The sequence below is a fragment of the Cynoglossus semilaevis genome, chromosome 14 (assembly GCF_000523025.1).
Source record: "Cynoglossus semilaevis isolate Cse_v1.0 chromosome 14, Cse_v1.0, whole genome shotgun sequence".
In the NCBI taxonomy this organism is placed as follows: Eukaryota; Metazoa; Chordata; class Actinopteri; order Pleuronectiformes; family Cynoglossidae; genus Cynoglossus; species Cynoglossus semilaevis.
In genome coordinates this window covers 23,714,262-23,740,354 of record NC_024320.1, presented here as the reverse complement: position 1 = coordinate 23,740,354, position 26,093 = coordinate 23,714,262, and the positions used below count along the sequence as shown (strand labels likewise).

The 26,093-nt window shown below is 39.1% G+C and overlaps 1 protein-coding gene across 3 annotated transcripts; it reads right to left on the bottom strand.

The window, feature by feature from the left end:
* On the bottom strand, positions 1–26,087 carry nup214 (nucleoporin 214). 3 transcript variants are annotated; one of them, XM_008325965.3, is made up of 36 exons: positions 26,041–26,087; positions 24,994–25,189; positions 24,736–24,890; positions 24,359–24,551; positions 24,209–24,279; positions 24,033–24,102; positions 23,801–23,904; positions 23,211–23,317; positions 22,993–23,059; positions 22,591–22,714; positions 19,181–19,339; positions 17,578–18,187; positions 17,364–17,500; positions 17,166–17,251; positions 16,540–16,626; positions 15,488–15,637; positions 14,524–14,682; positions 14,318–14,421; positions 14,038–14,214; positions 13,610–13,701; positions 13,444–13,527; positions 12,973–13,287; positions 12,357–12,524; positions 12,032–12,140; positions 11,050–11,113; positions 10,347–10,416; positions 9,760–9,847; positions 9,507–9,559; positions 7,844–9,400; positions 7,118–7,185; positions 6,837–7,005; positions 5,595–5,747; positions 3,166–3,337; positions 2,108–2,280; positions 1,325–1,358; positions 1–563 (listed from the first exon to the last, which is right to left on the bottom strand). In XM_008325965.3, exons 1-36 carry the CDS (start codon positions 26,080–26,082, stop codon positions 524–526), a joined length of 6,207 nt encoding a protein of 2,068 aa, XP_008324187.2. In that variant the 5' UTR covers positions 26,083–26,087; the 3' UTR covers positions 1–523. The 3 variants fall into 3 exon arrangements, with proteins under 3 accessions (XP_008324187.2, XP_016894404.2, XP_016894405.2); XM_017038915.2 differs by having other exon boundaries at positions 13,610–13,698; XM_017038916.2 differs by lacking the exon at positions 5,595–5,747.
* Positions 26,088–26,093: the final 6 nt, after the last annotated feature.

The following is a 26,093-nucleotide window of genomic DNA, read 5'->3' as shown; positions in this document are numbered from 1 at the left end:
CAGACAATCCTACATTTGATTTATTTCTGCATATAAAATAATCAAGAACAGATGTACAGCAAAATGTTGTTAAAAATAATCGTTTTTTTTTGTTTACATTGAGCAAAATTTTATGTATTGAATTTAAAATAGTTTTCGTCACATTTATCATCAGTGTACGGACGTCCTGCTGAGACGACACGCTAACATTTAACCAAAGAAAAATGAAGATCGTGAAGCCGATGAGAAGGCACTGTCGTCGTGGATTATAAAGACTGATTTACTGACAAGAAAAAAAAAATATATATATTTTATCATGATCTTCAAACATTTCTGAATGGTTTTTATTTTCCCTCTAGTGTCTGATGAAGGTATTGACAGCATGCAGACTATTCTGTGAACCGTCTGTTTTATTTAAAACATGAAAAGTTTCAAAAGAGTGATTTGCTCTTATTTACACTTTAACCCAAACACAACAGGACGTCCGTGCACCGTGGCACGATGGACCTGACTGCAGAATATTCCGTGGGAGGTTTGAGGAAAATTAGCTTCTCCAACTGCTGAATGTTTGTGGACCTTGTGGTCTGTAGAAAGAAAGAAGAAACAAAGCAGAAAATGAAGAGATGAGTTGAAACAAACAACAACAAAATCTGCTTTAAAAAATAAAAAAAACTGCCTGTATTTCACTGGGCCAGGAGCAGAAAGATGGAGCGTTGGTGTGAACTGAGATAAATGACATGTAAAAGTCATGCATAAAGGCTAAAATCCTTCTATCATTTTCTACGCCACCTATTGGGGAAACATGGGTATTGCAGGCCTGAATTATTATTATGGACAACATTTAAATGTGTTTAATACACCCACATTCCACACAGCAGCCATGGGTGGGAGCAGAGGTGGGAACGAAGGATTTAAAGATGAAAAGAGGCCACAGTGAACGGATGTGAAAACCCCATCACAAGGGGGCAATTAGTCAGGAAGTGATATGAAAGCATCAGCGCCAGAGGCCGACTCTCCCAACAGGAGATCCAAATAATGAAGCTCACCTGTGAACACCTGCTGTGCAGCTCTGTGTTGGATTATTCATTAGATTTTTTCATTTAAAGATCATTTAATGTATTATTGACTCTGTTCTCTCTGGCTCTATTTAAAAACAAACAACAAATAACGGGCTGTGAAAGAATAAAAAAAATGAAATAAAAAATGAAGAAAAATCAATGAGTGCAGGTGAAAGACAGCTGAAGGTTTCTACAACTGTAAATAATCCTGGGCTGTTCTTCATTTGTTTGGACACCAGAAATAAAGAGAAGTGAAGAGGAAAGGGAAATAAAAACCACACACTCACTGGTTTGAAGATCCAAATGTAGGTGTGGGGAAGCCTATGAAAAAAACACAATAAAATTAGTTACTTAGTTATAACTTTTAGCGATGATGAGGTTTTGACGACACACGACTCCTACTTTGAGGAAACTTTTATCAAATTAAATTTATATTTTGGCAAAGTTGTTAAAAGTGAACTTTTTGGAAAATGTTTAAAAATATTTTTAGCTGCCCTATAATATAAACCTATACATTTTAATATTTAGTTTTTAACTGATTAAAGTTTAATTTGATCAATTTAGATTGTTCCTTTGACAAATGATTAGCTTCAGCTTTCCGAATGTTCTGCTAACATTTAGCCATTTCTGAAGCAATGTTTATTTTGTCTCGACCTAAATATATTCCTGGTTTCCTTTTAGCTTTTTGGCTTTTACCTATGTGTGAGCTTACGTGTAGGCAAGCGTTAGCATTTTTGTGGCTAACGTCGTGACTGTAAAGGAGGATTAGCTGGTCTGCCAACATCTATATTCACTTTCTTAGGGCATCAAACTTGGACATTACCATATTTAAGGAACAAAAACTTGAGCTGCTGCCAAATTTTTCTTTTTTTTTTGCAAGGTCACAGGAATCAATTAATTCTCTGAGTGAAAGTCAATAACTGTGTAAAATTCAAATTTTATTGCACAAAGTGAAACACAAAGTGAATCACAGAAGAGTATTGACAGGTTGAACCAATGGGTTTGGACCTGATAACTTCAAACCCGTCTCCTAAACAGCTGCTAAAGGTTCATTAAAATCAGGCTCTCACCTCCGCCCTGTGGCTGTGGCTGTGGCTGTGGCTGCGGCGGCGGCTGTCCAAACCCAGAGAAGCTGCTGGGCTGACTTCCAAACCCAGGGCTTTGCTGAGCCAAGCCCCCGAATGACGAAGTGCCCTGATTGGCTAGAGCCCCAAAGGATGGTGTTGCTTGAGGAGAAGCGAACCTGCAAGCAGAAGCACAGACACACAAGTGATGATGTAAAGCAGTGGTCACCAACTTTGTCTGTCCAACGGCCAGAATTCTTCTGGAAAGACACTCATAATAAATAAATTTAAAAAAATTTGCAATAAATAATTTTTATCTAACATTATTAATTTATATTTCTATTTTCCAATCCAGTTGTGGGCCGGTTTGGTTGGTTTTCTGGACCAGATTTGGCCCGTGGGCCGCCAGTTGAAGATCACAGATTTAGAGGAAGAGGAAGGTAAATTTAAGTGACAAAAAAAGAAGAGGAATTCATTTGTTCCATATCATTGTAATTGATGCAGTTTTTTATTCTAATTGAACACAGCAGCAGACACAGTGTCCGGTGGTGAGTATTTGTAAAGTACTTCTGGGTATTTGTGAGGATCAAGAGATGGGCGTCGAGCACTAATCCTTTCAACGGTGCAGTGAAGAGAAAAAAAAAAGCAAAAGAGAGGAAAAGAAGCGTGAGAGGTGTGGGAGAGGGAGAGACAGAGAGAGACAGGGAGAGAGACAGAGAGAGAGAGAGAGAGAGAGAGAGAGAGCAGTGTAATCTGCAGGGCAGCATGACCCCAGACTGAGATTATCAGAGAGGAATAATCCAGCCCTGCAGAGAGATTCACATTCATGTTCACTGGTACGAACACATGTCAACGTGATGAACTGGACATAGGTCAAAGGTCATGTCCGGAGAGAAAAAGAAAAGAGACAGTAGTGAATTATAAATGGGGTAAAACATGAGAGAATATAAAGTCGGGGCGTGAGTAACAGACAAATTCAACTGTCTGTGTTGGAAAGATACGTCACCTTCGTCAGCAATGCTCCGAGGGTGTATTTGTTGTTGTTCTCTGAAAAGGTCACTTACCCAAATCCACCCATGTTGGCGGCTGCTGTTCCTTCTCCAAACACTTTCCCAGCTGAGGGGCCCATCTGGCCGGGGAAGGTCGGGCTGGAGCCAAACGTCGCTGATCCTCCAAATGCTGGGGAAGCACCAAAAGCAGGGGGACTCCCAAACACCGGGGCGCTGGCGAATCCGGCTGCACGGGAGAAAAGAAGCACATGTCCCTAAGTGAGTGAAAACACTTGCTGGTGGGGGTCGGGGGTCGACTGATCTCAACAGTCCATGTCATTCATAGTCAGTCACTTTTAAAACATCAGTATAAAAAAGGCAGTAGGCAGCGTTACACTAATGACTAATATCAGGACGGGTAATTCATTCATTATTAATGAAATTAATAAATTCATGAATGTAATCATGACTGTATTTAATCGCGATTGTAATTCATCATGATTAATCGTGTTATTCCTAAACATGACAAAAACCTTATTTTTAGATATATACATATATATATCTACAAATCGCATCAGGAGGATGTTTGTGTTTTAAACCTGTTTTTATTTGTGACTGATTTAAGTGATGGTGTTATTAACATGTGAGATCAGATTACGTTAATCAGTTTAATCTTCACAAATTATTCATTTAAGATTTTGTTGTTTGTTTTGTTTTCTCTTTTATATATTTTAATATTTATTGTTATTTTCTATTTTCTTTTCCACTGGAGATTATATATTGATTAAATATATTATATATTGATTATACATCAATGTAAAGATTTTCATTCACCAACAACAGCACGACAGAATAAGGTTCTCCTCCGACTCTCCTTAAATCAGACGGTAAAACAGTTAAACAGAAACAATATTTGCATTAATAGAATTAGAAGTAACGACTCTCCTGATGTGAATGTGTTTGTGTTGTCGATTCACATCATCTTACACATGTACCCAGACACACACACACACACACACAGCATAATGAAAGAAGCAGAGCGAGGGGGGGGAGGAGTGATCTGAAATTACAGCCCGACTCCAGTAAATAATTGATTGAGCTAATGTAACAAGATTACATTCCCTGCGTGTGGGCATTAGTTTGCTGAGTGATACCAACATCTCAGTGGTCAGCAGAGATCATCAGCATTATCCACCGATGACTTTTATTTAAAAACAAAACAAAAAGGAATAAAAAATAAACAACAAAAAAAAAGCCCTGAGATTGAACAAACTAACTCGTGTTTAAACACATTTCTGGTGGATTTTATGAAAGATTTTAATCTCCCAACAAACTCTCCATGTATGAATGTGTGGAGTTTTGCTTTACTTTAAAAGATTTTTTACTTGTTTTGGTATAATTCGATGGGAGAGACTTTTGATCTGATAAGAAGTCTTTCCTTTTACCTGTTTTTTTCTTCTTCTTCTTAGGTGTTATCTACTGACATTTTCTTGGTAATTAGGCTTTTTTTTCTTCTTTTCTCTAGAATAGAAGAAACACTTTCACAAAAACATGGGCTCAACCTAACTGATCGACACTGTATAAACTAAACAAAAACATCCATGACCAAACCTTTAATTGTAGTTCATCTGATTATTTCTAAAAAAAAAAAAAATCACATCAAATTATTTAATTTATCATAAATAATCATGATTAACCACAACCTAGAGAGACAAATCCAATGATGGAATAACTCAACATTTTGCTTCATAGAGTTGGAGGATTTCGAGTCATTCCTTAATGTTTTCGAAGGAAACTCCCGAGGGATTAATAAAGTTCGATCCATCTGTCATTACTGTGCATCATGACAGTGAACGCGTCGAATGGTGCTTTTAAAAACTTCACTAATAGAGAGTGGGCGATTTTGATTTGTTGTTTTGTTTGATTTTGTTATGCTCATTTAGACCTAAATAAATCGCTAATTCTTTCTTTAATTTATGTCCTTTTGGGAATATGATAAAATATTGATGAAAAAGCAAGAAAAAATGGATGGAATGTTGAATAATGGGATACAGCGTACTGCATTCTGCCCATGGGTTAAAATGTTTTAATCAGATTAATTTTCCCACATTTCTAAACTTAATTAAAGTGTTAGTTTCATCAGCCCTAGTTGATTAAAAAGAAAAAAAAAAATCCAGATCCTTAGTAATTTCTGTACCATTCCCCTGCAGCCCAGGTTGTACTGCATCAGCAATGTCCTGGCAGGTCGTGATGCAGCGTCTGACTCGACTGCTCTACAGAGGTGATACAGTACAAGTACACGCACACGTGGCTCAGATAACAAAGAGAAACAACTGTCAAAACTTGACTGCTTAATTAAAAAAAAAAAAACTTAGCACATGTGACAGGTCAATGGAGGGAACTGGTGTTTAGAATGGACTTAAAAAAAAAAAAATGGAAGAAGAAAATAACGAGAACTCCAAATAGCGTCTTTACAGATGAAAGGAAAACTGCTCAGGCTGTACCTGCTTTAGTCGGAGTGGAGAAGGAGCCAAAGCCCTGGGATGCGACACTGACTCCACCTGTGCTGAAGGTTCCCGATGGTTTCTGCTCACCAAAGGAGGACTGTCCAAAACCGAAGGCTTTGGCTCCACTATTTCCAAACAGAGTGTTGGTACCTAAAGGAGAAATATATATATATATATGTATGTATGTATATATACTGTATGTATATATGTGTGCTGCTGTTGTCTCTGGAACGAATATGAATCGATTAATAAAAAAAAAAATCCATGATCAATTTTTTAAAAATTTGTTGAACCAATCAGGTGGTGAGATGTCAGAGGTGAATAACATGCAGCACTGCACATGTAGACGTATTCTGGCTAATGAATAGGAGTGTGTATTGGCATGAATCTGTACGATACGATATGTATCTCGATACATGGGCAAATGTACCTGTAGGAAAACGGTCACTCTTACCACCAGGTTACCAAAGTTGTAACAAATTAGGATAGAAGAAATAAAAGCAAAATAAAATGAACCAATGGCATGAATATTTACCTGTTAAATGTTTATAAAAAAAAAGAAAGAAAAATTGATACAGTGCTGTGGAACATCGCTACAATATTGTGAAACGAAATATCACAATATATCAGTGTATCGAGATTTGACCGGTGTAACCAAAACACATCACTTCAGTAGTGCAGTAAAAATGGCTGAACTAGAGCCGCTGCTCAAGAACAACAACGTTTTGACCGGTGCCCCCTGTTGGACAGTATTTTAATGTGAAGTGAAGAGAGGACGAGGTGGGCGAGAGACGTGACGTAAACTTTAGGAACACGAACCACCATTTGCTCCCACTTTTCTCATTTCAGAACAACAGACGAGTCTTGTTGCTACTGAAGAGTAAACCGTTGCTTATTGTTTAGAACTATTTTTATTTCATGACGGACGCTCCCGGGTGTTTCATTAACAACCAGGTGAAGTTTGAGCAACTTGGCCAAACAGAGAAACCCGTCTTCATTCAGACCTCCAGGTCCTCGCTTTGGACAACAAAAAGAATAAAAACCAAACCTTCAAGTTTTTATAAAACGTATATATATATATGACGACGATATATACATATACATATATACACATACACATATATATATGTATATACATATACATAATACATATATTATGTATTATGTATATGTATATACATATATATATATTCATCTAAATATAATCTATTCAAAGAGTCCCACAACATTATTGCGTACCTGTCTGGGCAGGTTGTCCAAACGCCCCGGCAGAAGCAGTGGGGCTAAAAGGGTTCTTGTTGGCGGCGTCCTCCGACGGCTTTCCTCCGAGGCCACTGAAGAACCCTGAGGACGATGGGGACGCAGTGTTGGCTGAACCTGAGCCAAACACACCGCCCCCAGATGGAGGCTGCGCAAAAAAGAAATTTAAGAATTTAAATAAAATGTTTTTAAAGTAATGTGCCCAGAATGACAAATCAAACAGGTAGAACTAAGAGTTAAATGTTCATAATCATAAATACCTGTCCAAACACACTGCCACTGCTCTGCTGTTGGCCAAACACAGGTGTGGCAGAAGAGCATCCGAAGGCTGAGGTGGAGGGGAGAAAAAAGACAAATGTCACAGTGAAGACATTCTCTGTGAAATCAGCACCGCAACATTAGCTGCTGAGGCTTCAAACATTTTTTAAAGTCAACATTCTACAACCAGGCTCTCTTCCCTTCAGAGTGCCATAACAGTGAATGTGCTGACTATGGGAAAACAGGAGCCCGTATATAGAGTTTGTACACTGACGCTGGGTCTAATAGTGGAGCTGAATCACTGACATCAGCTGTTCACTGACAGGCATTCCTCCTGCCAAGGGAATTCAGAAAGTCTCTTGGAATGAGACAACTCCCATCATGCCATCCTCCTAACTCATGAGCCCTGTGGCCGCAGGGATAATATCAAATATCAAAGTGTCAAATGTTACAAAAAGGAACTTTTCTATGAAATTATAATATGAATATATAAAAATGATCCATCCAGTCTGCTCATTTAAATGAGCCACTAGAGGTGTATGGTGGCGAGTTCCCCTGGTGCAACACTATGAATTCATCTTGTACTGCACGACATATGGATCCACATATAGACACAACAACCATTCACACCAACGTTCCAGCTTATGGTCAACTTAGCGTGAACAGTTCATCTAACCTGTTCATATAGAAACCCCACAGAACACTGACTACTCTTCCAGATCAGGTACCTGAAGGTTGTCCAAAGCTGAATCCTGACGACGATGATGACGACGTGGTAGTGTTGTTCCCAAACACAGAGCCCTGCCCGAATCCCGAGTTCTGGCCAAATCCTTGGCTGGTGCTTCCTCCAAACAGTCCCGTGCCGGGGCTACTGGCTGTGTTTGCACTGCTGGTGCCAAAAGAAAAGGAACTTGCGTTGCTGGCAGTAGGTGCACCAAAAAGACCTCCTGCTCCTGCTCCTCCTCCTGTAGTCGTACTAATGGGGTTTGCTGAAAAGCCTGACTGTCCAAAAGAAAAGCCACCGGCCGTCGCAGTGTTACCGGCAGGCTGTCCGAAGCCACTCACCTGCCCAAACACAGGTTTGCCAAAAGCGTTTCCTGAGGTAGACCCAAACCCAGATGAAGGGAATCCTGTCAGTGCAGGACCTGAGGAAGCTGGAGGTGCAGCAGACTGGCCAAAAACAGTGCCTGTGGTAGTAGTTGTAGTCAGGGTGGGGGTAGGTGTGGCAGGCGTGACGACTGTGGTAATAACCGATGTGACTCCGATGGAGCTGGTGTCTGTCGTTACTGGGGGAGGTTGGGTAAATATGGAACCTGGTTTGTCAGAGGAGGGAACCTGAAAAGCTGCTGGTACTACGGCGAAGGTAGAAGCTGCCGTCGTCACAGGATGGTTGATGATGGCGAGGTTGGCGGTGGTGATGGTGGCATCTGCTGTGGATTCTACCGAGGGAGCAGCAATCACTGGTGGAGGGTTTGGGGTTTCTTGAGGTGCGACGTAGGGGGGAGGAGCGTCTATGGCGGGGGTAGTTGTAGTCAATGTGGGAGCAGGTGATGGCGCTGCTTCGACCACTGCTGGTGTTGGTTTGACGGCCGTGGACTCTGTACTTTCAGGAGCTACTGCAGACACGGGTTTGACCGAGGCTGCTGTTGTCGTCTCCACAGAGGGTTCACCAGCAGGTACTTTTTCAGGGAGCGGTGTGGTCTGCGTCGGTTGTGACGGAGCTTTGGGGTCTTCCGATGAGTCTGAAGACGCTGCGAGAAGACTGCTCAAAGACGTAGGTAAAGCGGAGAGAGCCGAGTTGGCCTGGGGCACAGAGAAGGCGGGCTTCGTACTGTTTTCAGGAGGTTTGAACAAACTGCGAGACACTGACACTTTAGACAAGTCCGGTCCTGATGAATCTTCTGCAGATTTATGGACACCAGCACCAAAGCTAAACTGCGTTGCTCCCTTGCTAACCCCAAACGCGCTGTCTCCGAAGGTAAATGCTGCAGCAGAGGGTTTGCTGGCACCGTCTTTGGCTTCTTCCCCTTGGCCTACACGTAGTCCAGAGAAACAGCCCAGCGTTTCTCCTCCAATTGTCTTGGAGGGCTGTGGCTCTACCCTGAGGGCAGTTGTTGTAGAGGCAGCCTTGGCTGCTTCTCCAGGTTGGTTCGGAGGCAGACTGGGAGATCCATTGCGAAGAGCTGGGGAGGTGGATTTTGGGGCGAAGGAGAACGTGTCCTCGCTGGTCTGTCCAAAAACCATCTTGCCATTTCCACTAAAGGAAAATTTATTAACATCCTTAACTGGAGGCAAAAGAAGAAAACAACAAAAACAGAATATTAAGGTCATGTGCATTTTTGTTTTTATAACCTCTAGAACTTATTGAAGAATATTTTTCTTGTTTATTACCTTGTGATACCCCTGAGCCCTGAGAAACTGAAGCGAAACTGAAGCCTGAGGACCTGCAAAAAAAAATCCACATTTTCATCAACTATATGTCTCTGGTGTCTATAAAGACAGAAAGTTAATGACAGAATTGAGACCAGAAAAAACGATTTGACTTGACTGAAAAATTCGAGTTTATTGCCACAGAATGTGTATTAGGAACAATATAGAAGATACCGTATGAAAATGTCAAATGTATTTCTGTAACAGGACTCACCCTGATGTGGAGAAGGAGAAACCTTTGATGCTACTTTGCTCTGTTGTTGTAGTAGAAACCACAGAGACGTCAGACCTGGAGGACTGACCTGAAGACGAAGAAGGAAAAGTCATTTAAAACCTGTCTATGGACAGACTGTCATTTTAGCTATTCTTTTACTTTACTTAATGCATGAAGACAAAAACAAAAGTGACAATTTATAAAAAAAGAAAGAAAAAAGAATGCACTATACTTTAATATTGTACATATGGGCACATAATACATAAGACTTTAATATTGTACATATGGGCACATATAATATATACGAATATATATACATATATATACATACATTTACATATACATACATACATTTACATACATACATATATATACACAAACATATTACACATATATATACACATACATATATATATACATACTGTATATACATACATACATATATACATACATATATACATATATACATACTGTATATACATACATACATATATACATATTTACATATACATACATACATACATACATATACATATATACATAAATACATATATATATATAAAAAAAATATAACAAAAAGCACTCACCAAATACAAAGCCTGTCTGTTGGGGGGCTGTAGTATCAGCGGACACAGTCTGGACTGCTTGTACAGGATTCTGCAGAGAGTTTTAAAAACACAAACATATGATCTACTTCATCTACATCACGTGTGTCAAACTCAAGGCCCGGGGGCCAAATTTGGCACATTAGTTAGTAGTTACATCTATACAGTCTTCCATTTACAAATGACCCTTCAAGAAGTGTATTGCTGATGTGGTCCCCAGTATAAATAAGTTGAACCCCCCCGATCTACATAGTATTACTTGAGAACCCCTCGACCCCCCCCCCCACACTGCCTACTACCCCCCACCCCTGACACCAAACTGTAATTTGTAACATCAGGCTGGGAGGGAACTGAAACATTTCACACCGATGTGGTGTGGTGGATTTTTGCAACGTTAATGTTTAACGGCAGGGAACGCAATAACTGAAAACGGCTTCATACAAAGAATTGACTTTAATGCATTAAAATGCCTCTGTATGAAGGTGTATGTTCTCGGCATCATTTGATTTACCTGAACTAAAAATCTCGGTGCGTGAAACAAACATCTGCGCGCACACATTTCTCCGCAGGTTTGGTTGGTCGACGTGCATAAAAATAAATCACACAAGTGACAGCGCGACAGGGAAGCGCACACACGGGACAAGTTGAATGACAGGTGTGTCAGTGATGAAAAGGTCAGACTTACTCGTTTAGTTTGAGCAGAAGAAACTGCTGCAAAGGCTTGAGCTGCTGGATCAGAGACAGAAGGGCTGGAAAAAAGAATAATAATTATAAGAAGAAAATGATGACATGTCAAACATGCCTGGTTTCTATTCGTTTACACCTCAAAATGACAACAAATGGTACACAAGTATAAAAATGTTCACTTCTTCTATTCATTAAATGTGCCAAAAACAGAGTTTAATGTCAAAAGCCATAAAAACAAAACATTGTAAAATGAAGTAAAAGTGATTTATTCTCTGCACAGCACAGCACCACACACACATCAAATTTGTTCTCTGCCTTTGACCCTTCACCATAGTGAACAGGGGGCAGCAGGGTGGGGGGGGTCAGTGCCATGCTCAGTGGACACGAATGGCACCTGGTGGATTCAAACCTGCGACCTTCCTGACACAAGTCTGCTTCCTTAACCACCAGATCACCACTGCCCGAGTCCAAAGTAAATGTTAAATTAATGAATGACCATGAATGGAAACTTCACCACCGTTTTTGATCTGAATTTGATTATTTGATTTTTTTTTAAATTATTTTTCCATAACTAAAAGAAGGCAAAAAACGAGACAAAGTTGCAGGTCACAACTGTCATAATGTTAAATACAATAGAGGAAAAACAGAGGAACAGTTCTGTTAAATCTACGTTTTATTTGCCTTAAAACATGTATTTGTAAAGTATACCTTGTTTTTTTAGTATTTAGTTAAATTTTGAATAATTAATCACAACCATAAATGGTATTCAAGGGAAATATGATTAAAAACGTATATTATTAACTAGTACTTTTCCTATGACCATAAAGACAAAAAAAAGTTTTGGTTTTAAAATGTATATTATGCAGGTTCATTTGAGCAACATCTGGCCATAAAGTTGTTTACTGAAATCATATGACATGAAGTGCACTGAGTGGACAGAACGTGAGGGTTTCAATGTCAGTATTTGGTGTGAATTTCACCTGATGACGTTGGACAGCGCCGCAGACGGAGCCTTCTCACTCAGTTCTTGGACATTGACCACTTGAGGAACCGTCTTCAGAGTTGACTCGGTCAGGGAAGCGCTCACAGCTGGAAGGAAGACGGAGGGATATGTTGAGATTTGTGATATAAAGAGAATAAAACTCAGAGTGAAATTTTTTTTCATTCTTCAAGTCTGTGTCTCCCCCTGGTGAATTACAAGGGGCATGGCAAAAAGATATGAAACTGGAAGCCACACAGTTACATTTAAAAGTAACACTTTCTGAGCTGAAGGAAAAACAGCTGCCGGTCACATGTTGGCCCTACCTGTCTTCTGATTGGCCATCTGTCTGCGTAGAGCAGCAGTCGCTGCAGCCTGCTGGGCAGAGATGGTGACGGGGACAGTTCTCTCGTTTGGCGGAGCTCCATGTTTTACTGTCTTTGTGGCCAGAGCGGTGCTGTCAGCTCCACTCAGGTTGATCTTATTGGTTGGAACTAAAACATCGATAGAAACAGACATGACTCTCAAAAAGGCTTGGACTGTGAGACGACCATGCTGCAACACTTAAAAAACCATAGTAGTACTGTGAGACGACCATGCTGCAACACTTTGGAGGAAAACCATATAAATCAAGGTAAATTGTCCTTCTGTAACATGACAAAAATGTTTTTGTCTAATCTTTATGCAGAAATAAATTAATTTTATTATGGAAAATCTCAAGAAAATTATGTTAAAGTAGAACTCAAATCCTACAAAAAATATAAAATAACCATGTACATGTTTTCATAATTATTGAATTTTCATCTTTTGTGTGCAAATAATACCATGTGTAATGATACATGAATGGACTGAGGAATTATTAGATATACACTGTGTGTATCTGTCTGCCCATGCATTAATGAATTAATTTCAACAGCCCTACTTCATACAGTAGCTTTGTACCTGGACTGGCAATAGGGCTGAGGCCAAAGCCAAGACCTTGGACTGACTGAAGTTTATTCAAAGGAGTGGACTGGATCGCCCCAAAGCCTGGCTGAATAGACGGGGTCCTCACAACAGTCGGGTGGCGGGAGACTGCGAGCACAGGGGGTAAGACCGTCATGGGGAGAGGTTCTGACTGTAGTTCCTCCTCCTCCTCCTCCATTTCCAAATGAGCTGCGTTAGGTTCCAGGGACTGGGACAGGGAGGACGTGGAGCTCACATCGTCCAAGTCCTCATAGTATTTAGGAGAAAGGAAGGCTGATCGAGACAGGTTGGCTGGAAGAGAATAAATGAAGAACTTGTTGAATGTACTGAGCACATTGATTTGATTCATCTTTCTTTTATTTGGATCTTTTCATGAAGCTAAAGGACAAAAAAAAATTATATACAGCTACAACACGATTGTTAAATATATAGATTTGGACTGAATACCTGGTGCAGTTGAGCGAACAGGAGGCATCTGTCCCTTTGATAAAAAGTTACGCAGCTGCGACTGTTTGGCTGGTGTTATCTTGACTGATGGAGAAAATTATCCAGAGTTAGTATTTACTTGTCCAAAGACAAATGATTTAATGTTAGGATGCAGAAACCCAAATACCCGTAGATGGTGATTTAGCCTTGGGGGGAGTCGTGTCCAGTCTGGCCTTGAGCAGTGAATCCCTCAAACTCTCGAGCTCACTTTCCAAACTGCTAACAAAGGAACAAACAAACAAACAAACACAACGTTTTAATGTGGAAATTTCAATATCCTCACTTTACTTGTTCATAAATGTATCTAGATCAGAGGTGTCCACACTTTGTTTTTGGCCTGGGAGCTACTATTCAAATGACCAGGCTAAAGTGATATAACTACAATTAAAAACAAAAAATATATATTTAGTCATATAAACTGAACATACTGTAGAAATAACATTATGTGTTGGGACATAGGGTTTAAGTTCTGAATTATTTCTTACAGTTCACACGTCTCAGATCTCCAAAAGACTTCTTTTTCTCACACTTAAACATCTTGTTGGTGTCACCTACCAGGCTGTTGTCGCTGCAGCAGTGTCATTGATTGTATCTGCTGCGGTGTTGTTGTACAGCAGCATTGAAGTCAACTCTTTAACCAACTGATCCAGTCTGGTCTTCTGCTGGTTGATGATGTACAGGTTATTGGCCAGCGTGTTGAACAGACTCTCACGGCCCGGCACCACCATGTGTCTGCAGAGAGGAAAATGATTAAAAAATGAGATCACAATAAAGAAAAAGTTTTAAATGAACAAAAAAGTTTTTTGTGTGTTTGTTTGTTTTCTTTGTTAATTACTTGAGCTTTTTCTTCTTCTCCAAATGTTTCTCCCATTCCACATTCAAAACGTCATTGACATCTTCGACAGCAAATGTAACGTACTGGTACAATCTGCGAATCTCCTAATAAATTAAACAAAAACATTTCAATATTATTTTGTGAATTAAGTTCAACAATCTTTGAGGAATTCATCAAGGTAAAAAGAAGGCCTTTTCATGCGTCACCTTGAGACGTTCTTCACTGCGTGGGTCTAGAGGTTTTTTGTACAACAGCTGTCTGTAATTTTTGTCTCTGCTCAGTTCACTCTGAGCCACGGCTTCTTCTGCGCCCGCAAAACCTTCAAGTAAGGTGGTCTTCAGAGTGCCGATGTCCCCATGGAGAGACTAAAGCCACGAAAAGAAGGAAAAACAATGTGAAAATGGAGCCAATTTCAGGACACAAGGAAATGTGGAGAAACAAAAGCAAATCATGTTGACAATAATCAGATGGTTTTGGGGTGAATTAAAACAATGCATTTAAAAAGTACTTGCAGTTGAAGATTTTGTGTAAAGGGTTGAGGTTTAATATTTGGGCATGTGTGATACAATTAGATGTTGAAGAGAGGACCATGCAAACTGCAAGTAAATAACTAGTTTGATATAATACATGATATCTTTAAGATGAAAAACAATGTTTTGTCTTAAACTGGAAAAAGATATATTCAGAAAAATTGTGGAAAACAAAACGGGTTGATTTTGACCTTTCGACGAGACTTTAAAAAAAAAAAGGGACTCTTAGGTTCAGGCAACATTCAAGTTCCAGCTGAAATAAAATTGTTGCTGAAAATATTATTTTTTATTTCTATCAACAAAAAATATACTTGTACTTTCTATCCCTCTTAAAGTAATTTAACAATTATTATATTTCATCTTATATTTTGTATATAAGTTTTGTTTATGTGTTTTATGTGTGTATATATACATACTGCATATGTATTTGATTTACTTATTTAGTGTGTGGGTATGTGTGTATATTTAATGTGCTTCTCATGTTAAGTGTTCCCTCTGGTTGTATTACAGGATGGTAAGATGGCTTTAACCAAATCTGTATAGAAAAATGTAAAATAAAAAAATAAAAAATGAAGGCAACTGTTTTGTGCAGTTTCTGAGTGAATGTACGCTCTGCTCCTGTCCTGTGTTCCTGTCTCACCTCAGTAGTTTCTTTAATCTCCAAGGTGAAAACGTGAAGGTCTTCAGACTCTTTCCTCAACTCCTTCATTTCGTCTGAGGTTCCAACCTTAAAGTCTGATTTTGCACTTCGTGCCTTTAGGTCGTCCAGCTCCATCTGGAAGTGTGCGATCTAGTGAGGGTTGAAACAAAAGGTCTGTTATCTCCTCTTCATTTACAGCCGTAGAGAGAATACTGATCCTGGATCTGATGGAGAGTTTTTTATTTTTCTTCTGTCTAACGTTATCAAACTGCTGCTCAGTGTGTCAATATTAAATAATATTTATCTTCAATTCAATTTAAATAATTTTTTCTCAGTGGACCTGTAAACTAAAGTCCATTGAGACAAATGTGTTTTGTGAATTTGGGACATAAAAATGAAATTGACTTGACATCACATTATTCTCCAGGCGCCACAGTAGATGATAACAAATTGGTCAAAGTCACCTGATACATCCACAAATTATCTCTATTACGGAGCAGAAAATTGTAATAAGTACATAAATAACCCTAGAATACATAAATATATTAAAAACATCTCAAAAAAAAGAAGAAAAAATCTGTATTTACTAACTACTGCTTATTTAAAAGAACAGGATTATCTTAACAACAGTTTCTCAGGTGTCAAGGCTGCTGTGCAGAGTTTAACACTATGATAAGTCTTATTTCATGGAGCGTTAATATATTAAAAAAAAAAAACCTGTCGAGACCAGATACTTGTGTGTGTGTGTATGTGTGTATTTGGGAGAATCCAATATCCAGTAGAAACAGCAGGCTGTGTTCAACATGGAGATTAGATCAGAGCTTATTAACATCACAGCACATTGTTCTCCGTCAACCCTGCCCACTGTTTTATATTAAACTTTTAATTTGTCTAAAGACACACTTCACAGTTCATTAACTCCACTCGTGTTCACATTCGTCATAAACACAAGCATCCAGTCAGTGCATTTACATCACTAACTGAGGCTCACGCCGTTTTAAACTCACTGCATTTAGAACAAGTTATTTTAATGTTGACTCTCTCTCTCTCACCTCTTCCAAAATACCAGCCATGATATGATCCGACTCTTTCTTTTGTTGTGGTTGTTTCTCCACTGCCTTGGTACTTGGCGCAGGTGCCTGCAGAGTTGAAATGACGTAGTGGACAAAGTATGGTCAAAGTTTACAACACAACAAAATATAAATCAATTTAAGAAATTTAATATGTACTGCAGGCTTGCTATTCTTCTCTTTGATAACTTCATAAAATATATCACCTAAATACACATGCCTAAACATACAAAAATAGATTTTTATCCTAACGTAACTGATTCAAAGTTCCTCATTGATCATCATTAAGTTCTTTCTAATTGTACCGTGTGGTAATTATTTGTATTTATCTGCAGCCAAACCACAGCCCCTCCTTCAACCTGTCAGAACCTGATGATAATGAATCCCGTTTCTGGCTCACTGCGCTTTACAAATTAATAACTGCACACACGCCACATTAAAGTACAATTAGATTGTCTGTTTGTGAACGCAGCAGAGGCGTATTACACACATATATATAAAATTGTTTTCCTAACACACACACACACACACACATAAAATTGTTTTCCTTAAAGGTCCAACACTAAAGTTCATATTAAAATAGAAAAAAACAACCATTAGAATCTGACCTGTGGAGCCTGGACTTGACTCTGGGCAGCAGCAAGTGGCTTCTGTACTGGAGCTGGTGTGCTGGCCTGGACTGGACATACTGGGGCTGAAACACATAACATTAGGAAAAATCTAATTACAAATTGTTAATAATTAAAACAGACTTTTATCTTCACACTTTATATAACAAATGATTAACATGAAGAAAGGCTTCCTACTTAGCACGGCCGGTGGTTTAGTCGCTGACGGAGCAGGCGCTGTCAAACTGCTTGTATTGGACACAAGGGGTTTGGACAGTTGTGGAGTGAAGGAGAAAGACTGTGGGGCCTGTGGTGGGGTCTCCAATGCTGAGAACCTGGATGAAGATTTGTTCAAAATGTATTAAAATCTTCTTGAATCAGTGAGAAATATTAAATTGTGTCAGTTCACTACCTTTCATTTAGATTCAACTTCACAGTTGGAGGGGAGGCAGCGACAAGACTCTGCAGAGTTGAAGCTGCCGGTGCCACCGCTGGGGGTTTGATGGAAGGGGTGCTGATGGAAAACGCAGAGGGAGCAGAAGGAGTGTCAGAGGGAGGCTTGGAGGCAAAGGAAAAGCCCAAGGATCCAGAACCCAATACTCCGGAGCCCAAGGCTCCAGAACCCAAGGCTCCAGAACCCAAGGATCCTGATCCCAAGGCTCCTGATCCCAAGGCTCCTGATCCCAAAGCTCCAGAAACCAAGGCTCCAGAACCCAAGGCTCCAGAACCCAACGCTCCTGATCCCAAGGCTCCTGATCCCAAGGATCCTGAGCCAAAGGGCGTAGCAGAAGTTGCCCCGAAGGAGAACGCTGACGTTGCTGATGTGGCGATGGTACTTGGGACTGAGAAGGCGAAAGCCGATGAAGACGACGACACCGGAGCAGCGTTGACAAAGCTAAATGGAGCAGAGGAAGAGGCTACGGTGGAAGTAGCTGTGGACATGAGACCGAGGTTTGAAAATGTGGAGGAGGCAGTGGGGAAGGAAGATGGTGGAGGTTTTGGTGGCTGGGTTGACAATGAACCTGTGGATGAAGAAAGAAAAATTTAATTAAATGATGTGCAGTTAAAACTTATCTAAGAATACAGACAGATTCAATTAGTCAGAGCCCATTGAATACCCATGCAAAGATTTTTTTTTTATGATCAGTTAGCCATTATTCCCAGACTTCTGTTGAGAAACTTTCTAAAAAGTTTGATTAAATAATTTTTTTTTTGTATTAGTAAGAATGAGCAGTTGACATCAACTGCCTCTAAATGTGGATTAATATGAAAAGAATTCATGACCAAGGACATTACTACATCACAAAAAAAACAAATAGTCTGAAGGTTTTTTTTTTTTGGATCAGTTCCCTGGGACATGGAAACGTCTGGCAGCAGATGTTTTGGTTCAAAAATTTGGTTCATTTTGACCCTGATAGACTTTTAAAAGAATAATCATAAATTATTAGGTATGGGTTACTTTGGTTAATACTGGATCTAATTTTTTGTGATTGTGTAACACGTCTGTGGTTGTTAAAACAGTTTTCTCTTTAAACCATCATTACATAAACCATCTCTAAAACAGCAGTGACAACATGTTTGATGAAATCAGAATAACGTCAGGAAAGAAAGGCAACAAATGTAACTTTTTTTTAAATGTATTAAAGCCAAGAATCCATGAAATGTAAAACACCAGGGGCCTCAAACAGAAAAGATTGCGTATGAAAAAGGCAAATTTAGAGTCTTCTGGTGGAAAACATTTCAGATTTCTCCATTTGCTGTGAATCACTAACACAAGTTTTTCAGACTAAAGAATAAAGAACAGACAAAGTAGAGTCTGTTGGTCACATCCTGTCCCTAATGTCAGGTTAACAGACCAGTGAAAGATGACAAAATCTTTCATCATTCATCATTTACTATAGACATTTGTGTGTAAAATTAGATTCTGGTTTATCATGTCTATTGAAATTGAATACAAAATTTTAATGAAATCTGTCAGTTTCCTAAGTAACCGTCTGATGTCATGTCTTTCCTACCTGGCTTTGGCGTTCTCTCTCCCTCCAGAGGTAACGGTCCAGGCTGTGTCACCAGCTGTTTGACCCCAGGGTTGAGGTTAAGAAGAGCAAACGGACAGAGGATACCCTCGGTGGACAACATCAGTAAGGTAGGTGCCGGGGGCAAAGTCTTCTCATCAGCTTCAGAGGAAAAAAAGAGAGAGAGAGAAAAAAAATCATTATTTCATTAAAAACCTGAGAGAAAAGTCCAGCACCGACACCGCAGCAAAATAATCTGTTACCATAAAATTAACACATGGTAACAAACAACAAACACAGTCGACAGTGATTTCACTGTGACTATAATACAGTGTGTTCAAAACCCTTAGTATAAGGCATTGGTTCCCAAAGTGGAGTGTGGGCCCCCCCCTATAGGGGTGTATGGGTATTGCCTTACTGTATAGCCAGGCAAATTAATTCAATAACATGTTACTTTTTTAACCACTTTTAATTGATAAACCTGAAAATGTTGAAAAACATTTTTGGAAATTGTTTTTACAATCCACAAATAATTAGTATTATATTATATATATGTATAAATATATTATATATATCTAAAAATTTATATGTATGCATATATAGGTATACATACAAATACATTTATAAATATATATATGTTCATAAATATATAAATATATGTATATATTTATACATATATTTATATGTTTACATGTACATAGAAATATATTTATAAGTGTATACATTTATAAATACATATATACATTTATATATAAGTATATATGTATATTCCACCTTTCTTAATATGTATGGATGTATACATACATACAGAATGAGTTCTACAAATATATAAACAAACCTACTGGCGTTGACTGCAGTAACTTTTTCTCTCACTTTTCACTTCTCTCGTTCACTTTTCTGTTATTAAATATTTGTACACAAACACTCCAAAAGAAGACATAACTAAATAAGGTAAATAAAATAATGGAGAGAGTTTCTGTGCAGTTATGAAAACTGTATCTATAACAATTTTGAGAATAAAAGAGACCGTGGGTTAAAGAAAATAAAAAAATAAAATAAAGATGTGGAACAGAAGAGAGGAGTACACAGTAAACCTCATCAGCATTCAGCAACAGCAGTGTCTGCTCTTTGTTGTGGTCCTGTGGCTCGTCTGAGCCATTTTAATGAGTGCAGTTTTTGCATAGACGATAACACCGTTATCCTGCCTTCACTTTCCCTATCTAATGTCTCACTCTGGATAAAGGTTTTGATTTAGTGCAATCACGTTAAAATGTGGACAAAATTGCTGTTTTTATTCTTGGAAAGGCAGGGAGGTCTTTGAATGAGAAAAGAGATGTGACTAGACAGCAGCGGCAGCTCTACGTGAATGTCTGAGACTGGGCCAGTTAAGCAGTGTGCTGAGACAGGGGAGCTTATCACTATTCTTTACACACGCTGCTACAGAACACTGCAGTGGATGCTGTTGCTACAAAAGAACCTGAAATTGAAAGTTAACTAAAATGTGTCACCAACTCCTGGACCGTTTCAGGTGAAATCTTCACTGCTCCAACAAACAATAAAAAACTACGTCTCGGAAAAAACACTGCATTGGTAGGAATGGGATCAAGTCGGATACACCGTGCTTGGAACTTTGTAAGAACTAATAGAACATTCTCAGTAGGTGCGCTCATTAGAACAAGTCCAGAGTGGACAAAAGCCACCGTGGATAAATGCAGTGTTTCCAACATAAAAGTCGTAACTCTGCACTAAAAACGTAGTACAAACATGTAGAAACTAGGGATGCGCACATTCAAATACTAGTTCGTGAAAACAGATGCCAAACCAGTGAGCCGATATTCTGTACCGACTTTTCACCACAACCTTTCCCACCTGCAGTTCATTGTCTCATTGTCCTCATGAGTACTTTGTTGAAGTACTGGCCGTGAGATTTGTTCAGTTACGACACTAGCGCTTCAACAACAGAGACACCTTAACGCAGGTAAAAAGTCTTTTCTCGGTTTAACAGCACAGTGGATCGACGAGGAGTTCACACCTCACCGAGTGATGTTTTTGTTGCAACTTTAATTTGTTTATCGGTAAGCAAGACACAAGAGTTTTCTTTTCAATCTCTTGTTAATGACGGGAGAGTAGAACTAGCTGTTTACACTTTCCTGCTTTGTGTTGAACTCACATCTACACACTGCACGTCACCCTCAAGTAGAACTAGCTGTTTACACTTTCCTGTAAAAAATCTACACACTGCACGTCACCCTCCAACCCACACAGCATATCTGCTGTTAACACAACAACAATTTCCCAAATATGGGATCAATAAAGTTTGAATGAATTAAATCAGTGGTGAGTGTTCCATTGTAAATTAGATGAGACTAAGTGGACGCAACAATCAGTTCTGGTTGTCTTTCTGGGTCAAAGGTTAAATCCATCCACAAAATGAAAGGTTAAACACTGGAGTACTGTCTGTCCTATTGTTGTGTGTTTTACTTTCATCAGTCTTTCCGTCTGCAGTACTAGGTTAAGTCAATTCTAGACTCAGCCAAAAGGAAATATTTGCCTTCTTCACAAAAATAAAAAATCTACACCACTTGCATGTTATTTTATTCTAGGAAGAAAAAAACTACTCTCACGTGTGTGCCTCACAATTTTCTCTGCACCAGCAGTTTTTTTTGGGGGGGGGGGTGGAACTGCAGAGCCAGTTACTGCAGCTTCAGCACAGCTCTTCATACTGCTGCTCAGAGTTCAACTACCTCAGACACATACCTGCATTTTAATGCTCTCTCTAGATGCTTAACAATGAAAGAATATTTTTTAGCTTTATTTAGAACTCACCAATGTTACAGCTACAGAAACCAGGCTTCTATCACAAAAATAAATTCCCAGAGTTTCTGGAGGTCTGCATGTAATGTACAAGATGATTATTCAACCCGGGTTCTTAGCACTCGTTGTTACATGGTGCAAGTAAGTAAGGCCTAGCATTAGCTGTAACAAGGAGCTTGTCTTTCTTCAGTGAAACGATTTCTTTGCTCTTTGCACTGCTTTGGAACGGCTACAATTTCGTTGTACTGCTAGCACAATGACAATAAAGGCATTCTGATTCTGATTCTGATAAATATCTTATCTTTAAGTTGTCTCATCTTTTGGACCCAGCATCTTGTTTTGTGTCAACATGTATTTTTGTGAAGTCAATATTTCATACTGTCTTGAATCATGAGTTACATTTCTTACACCCCAATGTATGATGCCATGTCATATCTTAACAGGGCCTTCTGCAGCACCACAGTACTAGTGGCTGGACAGCAACATATTTAATTTAGTGTGTTCCCTTGAGAGAGGGAACGTGGCCCAAAGACGTAGCTCATACTCCTGAGGTTAGGAGACATATAGTTACTGCAGAAAAGACAGTAGACTGTGCTTACTGATGTAGATCTCCTGTTGGCTGGTGAAGTCTATGGCTACACCAAGAGGGAGGGTGTCATCACTTGTCTCCGTAACTGGAAGCTCCGCCCTGCTGGCATCTTCGAGGACCCAAAGTTCCCAGGTCTGCATGAAAAAAACAAAAACAAAACAATAATATGAACAATTGTGTTATTCTGCTGTCTGTGTTTGTTGAAAGAAATAATTAGCAGTAGAGGAACTAAGAACTCAGAATTGTGTTGGGTAAATATACCCAAAAATTCCAGATAATTCTTTAATGTTTTCTTCAATTTTATAAGTTGTAAATATCAACATGTGAATGTGGATTTCTTAAAGTTTGTTGTAGAGAAAAAAACTAAACAGTTAAAGCTAATGTCATAATAACGTAAGTTTTCATCACATACCTTGTCATCTTGTCTGGCTATGACGCTGACCTCAATGGAAGCTGCAGATGCTGCAAATACAAGGTCCCTGAGGGGAATCAAATTAAAAAAAAAAAAAAGTAAATCAAAACTGTTACAATGTTTAAAAGACTAAAAACTCAGTTAAACATCAATTAAACATTCCTAATAATTTTTAGGTGACAACTCTAATATTACTACATGTATGCCATCCTGCTCACCAGTCCTCCACATGACTGAGGAAGTAGTGGTGCAGTCGCTCCGTGCAGTTACCGTACACCGTGTCACTGAAGTTCAGATACTTTGTTTCCACTTTCTCATCCTTTTTCTGGTGAAACAAAACAAGGATATTAAAGTGAGTCTCACTTCTTCAAATACATGCTATGATATGTATGAATCCACAAATGGTCGACGCACAGTAAGGAAGGATAATTTAACCTCAGCTAACACTCGCCTGTTTTTACAGACTGGTAGCTGCTATTGACTATCAAAGGTGCCCAAATAAGATTAGTCAACAAGAGGTCCAAAGATTGTTACTGTTACTTTGCTTTTTGAATCAGTTACACTTGCAACATTGCGACATTCAAATGGTGATAATAAGAGTGTCTACTACTGTATGTCGAAGAACGTATTATTACATTGTTCAGGAAGTCTGTATCAGACAAGTAGCTCTTTGTATTACTAAGTGCCCTTGAAGTAGCTCTGAGTTTCAAAAAGGTTGGTGACCCCTGAAGCATAAATGAGTGATAAGTAGGAATGCAGAGTAGACATCAAGACAGCAACCTGACAAAAATCCAAAATTTTCACTCACAGGAAGGGAAATCAGCACAAGGTCAGGCGGGGTCTCCAGGGATCCGTCTGCAGCAGCGTACACCACGGCGAACACAAAGGTTTTCAGCCACAACACGTCCAGAGCTGTGGGGCACAACAGAAAAATGAAACTGGCCCAGGGATGATGTAAAGGTATAAAATATGAGCTCAGTTTACATTCTGCTCGGTATATGTAGTGTTTGAGGCAACAGTTTCGGGAAAGAGCATCTCACCTTTGACAGGTTCATCAGGTGAAGATGTGTAAAAGTGTGGACACGGGATGACTTTTTTCTCTTCTAATAACTTAAAAACAACAGAGAAATGTTACTTTTTCCCCACAGACAGTAGAGCAGTTCTCACCGAGAACTATGTGTTTTACTTCTGATTTTAACAAATTGGATTCACTCACTGGTGTATACTGACTGACAGTAGCATTCATTTTTCCTGCAGCGACTTGCTTTCCTTTTGGACTCCAGCAAACTGTGCGAAAATAAAGTCTGTTAATTGCATTCACACACTAGGGGTTAATTACAAGTGTAATGTGCCCAGTATCACTCACGGCAGGTGATGCCACTTGAAGCAGGGAGCTGAGCCTGAGCTTTGACGCTGTCTGTAACGTCTAAGATCATCATACTACCGTCAGACAGGCAGACAGCCACGGTGGAGGCCTGAGCAGGATTCCACTTTAGGTCTTGCACCACAGTGCCAACAGAAGCCCGGAAGGATGCAAATGGCAACTTCTGTGGTCTCGCCTGAGAAATGCAAAAGCAAGAAAATTACACGACATGTGAGCTCTCTCTCTGCCATATATTTATTTACGTTAGTCATTAGTAGACATTATTCAATCAACAAGCCATAATGCACAACAACGCAGTATACGAAAAAAACTTGACATATTGACACATTTCACCCAGCTAACGTGATCAGTATATTTACCTTGTTCAAAAAAGTACGGACATCATAGAAAGTAAGAGATAAAGCCGCCGCTTCAGAGACGCCACACACTGACAGTGTGAGGTCATCACAACTGAGGGCCAAGTGGTGCACAGCCAGCTCAGCAGTCACCTCCGCCACGGGTGATACCCCATCAACTACGACCAAGACCAAGAAGTCAGACATGTTGGAGTTACTTCTTTTAAAGGCAGAAAGAAATTTAATTTTTCTTTACAATGAACTAGTAAACCATATTCATACCTATTTCATTGGGATTTCCATCCACTTTATCAGCAGCCAGTATGTCTACTGTTCGGTAAACTTTAAATGTGTTGTTAAGCCCAACAAAGGTCAATCCAAACTTGTTGGAGATGGCAAGCAGATTGGACCGTTCCCTTGGCAAGTCCTCGGGCGCCTGGAAAACTCGGACTTTCTTCATATGTCGAAATTGAAAATCCTAAAACAAAAGAACGAGTGTTTGTGGTTTGTAGTAAGCAGTGAACGATGGCAAAAAAAAACAACTGAAATGAAATGTTCACAACAAATGGAATGAGAAAAGAAATATATGTATGTATGTCTATATAAACATATATATATATATATATATATATATATATATATATATATATGAGTAGAGTGCTGCAATTACTTAAATTTAACATGGAAAAAACAAATTACAGACGTTTTAAAACAGTAATTATTACTCATTTTCACCAGTAGCGGTGGTTGACTGACTTGCGTTACATGGATCTAAACAGTAATTCTGTTTACAAAAAAAAACTCAATTGCGTTGTGCTGTCGATTTATCGTTAATTGTATTGTGTTGAAATCTATATTCTTAGAATAATAATAATAAGAAATAATAATAATAAAGGTTAAGGTTGAACGTTTTTGATCCCACACTGGGAAAATTATTGAAAACTTTCGGGAAACATTATTTACGATTTAAACACTTCACACATTAGAGACTATTTGACATTCAAATCACATTCGTCCTCAAATACTGGAAGAACAATTAAGAGGATAACCGGGAACTGTAAAATAAAAAAAGGATCAATGACGCATTTGATTTCAAAGCTAACGAGCTAGCACGTGTACAAAAGTGAAACTGTTGTCCCCATAATGGTTTTTTTTTCCATTACTGACATTGTTACGTAGAGAAGTATTCAGTGTTATCACAAGGTTTCTAGCCAGTTACCCCTGACACTCGTTGACAATTAAAGCGGCTGCATGATGCTTAGCACAGTTAGTAAACATTAGCTCACATAAGCTAACTTGTCATGTAAGCCACTAGATAACAGCGCTTACCTTCATCTCCCTCTCGGGAGGAGAGTCCGTGTCGTCGCTCATTCTAAAAGAAT